A 3,925-nucleotide genomic window follows, 5' to 3' on the forward strand; every position below is an offset into this window, starting at 1 on the left:
ATCAGTGAGTTGACATCGTACTGTAGCACGTGGGTACTGTTCACGTACTTGTTTACATAAATTTGGGCGGGAAACGAAGCTTTTAACCTTTTAACCTTTTTAGCGTTAATGTGTTCCAGCCATTTATTATTTTCTTGGGCTACCCCAGTCATCAGAGTCAAATATGAATTAAGTTCTTTATATTCATTTATTATGTTCATTAAAAATATATATCAGTGATGGCTGCAATCACCAATCACCAATTTATCTTAGCACAATTTTCTTCAACATACATCACCCTTGCCATATTTTACAGGAGTTTATGAATTAATTACAATCTAATCTATATGGGATCATTGAGAGTTTTAAAACAGTAATCATAAAAATAAATAAAAAACAATAAAAAAATCCCATGCTATCCCAACTATATCCATCATACCTCATGGTCTCTGCTAGTTCCTGGAGAAGTAGATTTACTTCTTGAGCTAGAATTTGGCAAAGAATTCGAACCTGCAGCTTGAGAATTTATCACTGTTGCCGCGACAGATTTGTTGTACAAGGTTGATGAACATTTATTTTCACTTGATGTTGTAGGAACACTCGAAAACACTGGCAATGTATCTCCAAGTTTCACAATGTGGCCAGATTTGTCACTTCCGGCTTGACTTCCCGCCGCACTACCACTTATTATTGATGTCAATGCGGCCTTCAAAACTGACTGGAAATTAGGGTCTGCTGTGATTGCTCTAGTTGCAGCTTCAATGGTGTCTTTCTGTAGAGAATTTTGATTAGTGGTTGGAGTATTCATCATAGTTTTATTTTGCATGAAAGAATGGTAAATGTTTTCTTGAGGTTGTGTTGATCCAAAGTTTAGGGATCCCGTTTGATTTTTCGCATAGTTGAGGGACCCGTTGCTCCATGAAATTGGCAATGCATTAGACTCCAAAGAGCTAAAATTCAGGTTTGTGGTTGAATATCTCGGAGGGAAAGCGGTTGTCACTGGTGGTGATCGGTAGTTGTATGGTGATGATGTCGAAAGCGTGTTTGAAGTGAGATCAAGTGTGACTGTTGGGCACGAGGGAGAGGGGGATATGGAAGAATGTGGTAAGTAAACCGGCTTTAGTTTTGAGTTCTCGTTGAGATAAAAGTTTAGCCCTTGAGAAGAGGTGCTAGGGTTAGGGTTTGAGCTTGGTCCAGATGTTGAGGAGCCCGATGCTAACATACTGGCGGCTGCGGAGGTGGTGGACGCCATTGCGGTGGCTGATGCCGGAAGGGGATGGTTGTGTGTTCCTTCGTATGTAGTGATCAGTATTGACATATCTTGAGGGCATCTTTGTACCTACACAATTGTATCAAGATAGATGCATGTTTTAGATATAAATTGAATAGTTAAGTAGTACTTAAAGCAGTTGCAAATGTTGTCACCAATCTTAACAGGTTATGTTGTTAAAACTCTACCTGTTTCCTCACTGGGCAGTTTGTAGAGACGGTGCAACGATAATACGCCCGTGGGCAAGGATTTCCCTTTGCGATCTTTTGTCCATATTTTCTCCATTGACATCCGTCATTCATCTGATAATTAAAACCCTAATTGTAAGTACTAATTAACGTAAGTTTAGCAATATAGGCCTTTGTTCAAACATGTGTTAGCAGTTAATTACCGTTGGGGTTTCGCAACGAACCCTAACAGAAACCCTAGTTTTCTTGGCAGGGTTTTGTTGTGAAACTTCATGATCATCTCCACTTCTCTTTGGACTTTGAGGTTTCTGTGGTGTCCAAGTTTCCCCACCTTCATCTTTAACTTCTTCCAAGCTATTATCTTGGCTCGGGTTAACTGAAGATTCGGCTTGTGTCGTGGATGACATTTCAAATTTTCCGCACTCAAGCCCAAGGCCTAACCCTTGTGCATTTTTGGTAGGAGGTGTTGAACATCTCTTATCTTTCTTGGTCGGGTCGGTTGATGATGTTCTTCCAAGACTGAGGGAAACAAGCTCAGACTCATCGTTTATCTGCAGTTGGTTGCTATGATCAACTGCGGTGGTGACCGTGGTTGAGGCTTTTTGTTGTTGATGGAGAATATCTTGGAACTTCTTTTGGAGGATTTGGTATTCCTTCATGATCTGCTCCAAGTGCACCTTTAGCCTTTGATTTTCCTCCCTCACCTCACCCATTTCGGCTTCAGTTAACTCAAATTGCTTCTCATCCTGCATTAGTTCCAACTTGTTAATATTAGCTACTTAATTTCACATAAACTTAGATATATGTAGTGGTGAGTTGATTAGACTACAAAATTCACGACAAAAATCTAATGCAAAAGTACTTGTAATAGATTTGCGATGGAAATCGGTCACTAGTTTCGTGACAAAATTTGATCAGCGATGCATGCTTAGCTAGTCTATCGCTAAAATTGATTTGTAAAAAAATAATTAATAAAGAAGTGAGATTAGGTATAATTTTATATGCTTATAGTAACGGGTTCCTTTGATTTTGATTGATTGAATTGTATTGAATCGATGAGTTCACATGGTTTAAGACCAAAAGTTCACACGACACACATTTAAATCCACAATTTGACCATGTAAAAGTCGCAGTATATCTTTTTATTAAGATTAGTGAATAAAATAAAGAGATCTTGAATATGTTCAATGTTCCTTCCACAAGATGAACTATATATCGAGTCTTGAAATTAATAAATATCTAATATAAGAAATTTACTTGGTCAAGAAAAATTAAAGATATCTATATGAAATTTATGCAAATCATTTTTGTGGTTCATAACAAACTCCATAGGATCCAAGATGTTAAGTAACCATAGAAGATATTTTTTATTATGGAAGTTCTTATAGCTTACCCATTTTTCAATCTTAAAGAAGAATATATATTAGAAAGAATCAAATAAACAAGCAAAATTTCGCTTCTGATTCTTTGAAGGCTCAACTTTCTCACCTTTATGAAAGGTGTTATGATATGTAAACAAGAAATTATAATAGTTTCATAACTAGTTCGAATATTATCAAACTAATTTGTTATATATGCAAACAAATCTAGAGAAGTATAAGACGATCTCCGACACTTTGGACGTGGAGAGAATCCGTATCAGGTGAAGCAGGCTCAAGGAGATTTAGCATTTGCCGTTGGTCTAACAGAATAAAGCTTCTCCACTTTTGAGAAAATACATATAGCACAAGTATTCAAAAGTAAACAAGACAATTATAATTTTTTCTTAAGTTTCATGAATTTTTATAAAGACCGACCTCTTGTTCACTATTATGGCGATCATCTTCCGTGTGTTCCGGCTTGATTTGAGTTGTTTTCCTTGGACCACCTTCCATGGCTGCTGGCTTCTGTGTCAAAAGTATTCTACTCCTGCTTGTGAATGAATTTAATAGAGATATAAATGAGAAGATATAGCAGTACCTTACATCTGTTCTTATAATGAGGGGGCCATCAATGTTTGACTTGTATGTATATACGTTTGCTTCTCTTCAATATTTCCACAATTATCAAATCAAATCAAATCAAACATGCCCAGTAAAATCCCACCGACAGCAAAGCTATAAGTAGGGTCTGGGGAGGGTGGGATGTAGGCACACCGTACCTCTATCCAAAGGAATAAAGAGGTGGCTTCCAGAGAGACCCTCGGCTCTAAGTACATGTGTATGAAGCAAAATAAAGGAAATCAAAATTAAACAGTTATATAAAAACTACTACTAATTATAATAATATTAATAATAATAATAATAATAATAATAATATCACAGTTTAACAGCTATATAAAAGCTAATAATAATTATAATAATAATAATAATATATGTAAGGAAAATATCATTATGGTATGTGACCTAAATAAGTTAAGTCTAAGCCCTAAGGTATTCAATTCTCTCTAAAAATCCTTAACTTTAATTCTACTTCTCCACGAATTCCTATCCTCAACCATGTCCTCGGA

General features: G+C 36.4%; 1 protein-coding gene across 1 annotated transcript; it reads right to left on the minus strand.

Moving 5' to 3' along the window:
* Positions 1-234: 234 nt before the first annotated feature.
* LOC143593132 (WRKY transcription factor 72A-like) lies at positions 235-3,482 on the minus strand. The gene is made up of 4 exons (XM_077072850.1): positions 3,234-3,482; positions 1,641-2,183; positions 1,438-1,551; positions 235-1,318 (listed from the first exon to the last, which is right to left on the minus strand). The coding sequence occupies exons 1-4, from the start codon at positions 3,309-3,311 to the stop codon at positions 413-415; spliced, it is 1,641 nt and encodes a 546-aa protein (XP_076928965.1). The 5' UTR covers positions 3,312-3,482; the 3' UTR covers positions 235-412.
* Positions 3,483-3,925: the final 443 nt, after the last annotated feature.

Source organism: Bidens hawaiensis, unplaced genomic scaffold (assembly GCF_021521415.1).
Source record: "Bidens hawaiensis isolate Kalapana, Puna unplaced genomic scaffold, B.hawaiensis_p1.1 tig00041714_1, whole genome shotgun sequence".
Classification (NCBI taxonomy): domain Eukaryota; kingdom Viridiplantae; phylum Streptophyta; class Magnoliopsida; order Asterales; family Asteraceae; genus Bidens; species Bidens hawaiensis.

What these genes read in the sequence shown, in the direction of transcription:
- LOC143593132 (XM_077072850.1), bottom strand. Translation starts at nt 3,311, where the DNA reads ATGGAAGGTGGTCCAAGGAAAACAACTCAAATCAAGCCGGAACACACG. An exon ending in GCCATAATAGTGAACAAGAG is followed by an intron (nt 2,184 to 3,233) that starts GTCGGTCTTTAT and finishes GAACTAATGCAG; the next exon opens with GATGAGAAGCAATTTGAGTT. An exon ending in ACTGCCCAGTGAGGAAACAG is followed by an intron (nt 1,319 to 1,437) that starts GTAGAGTTTTAA and finishes ACAATTGTGTAG; the next exon opens with GTACAAAGATGCCCTCAAGA.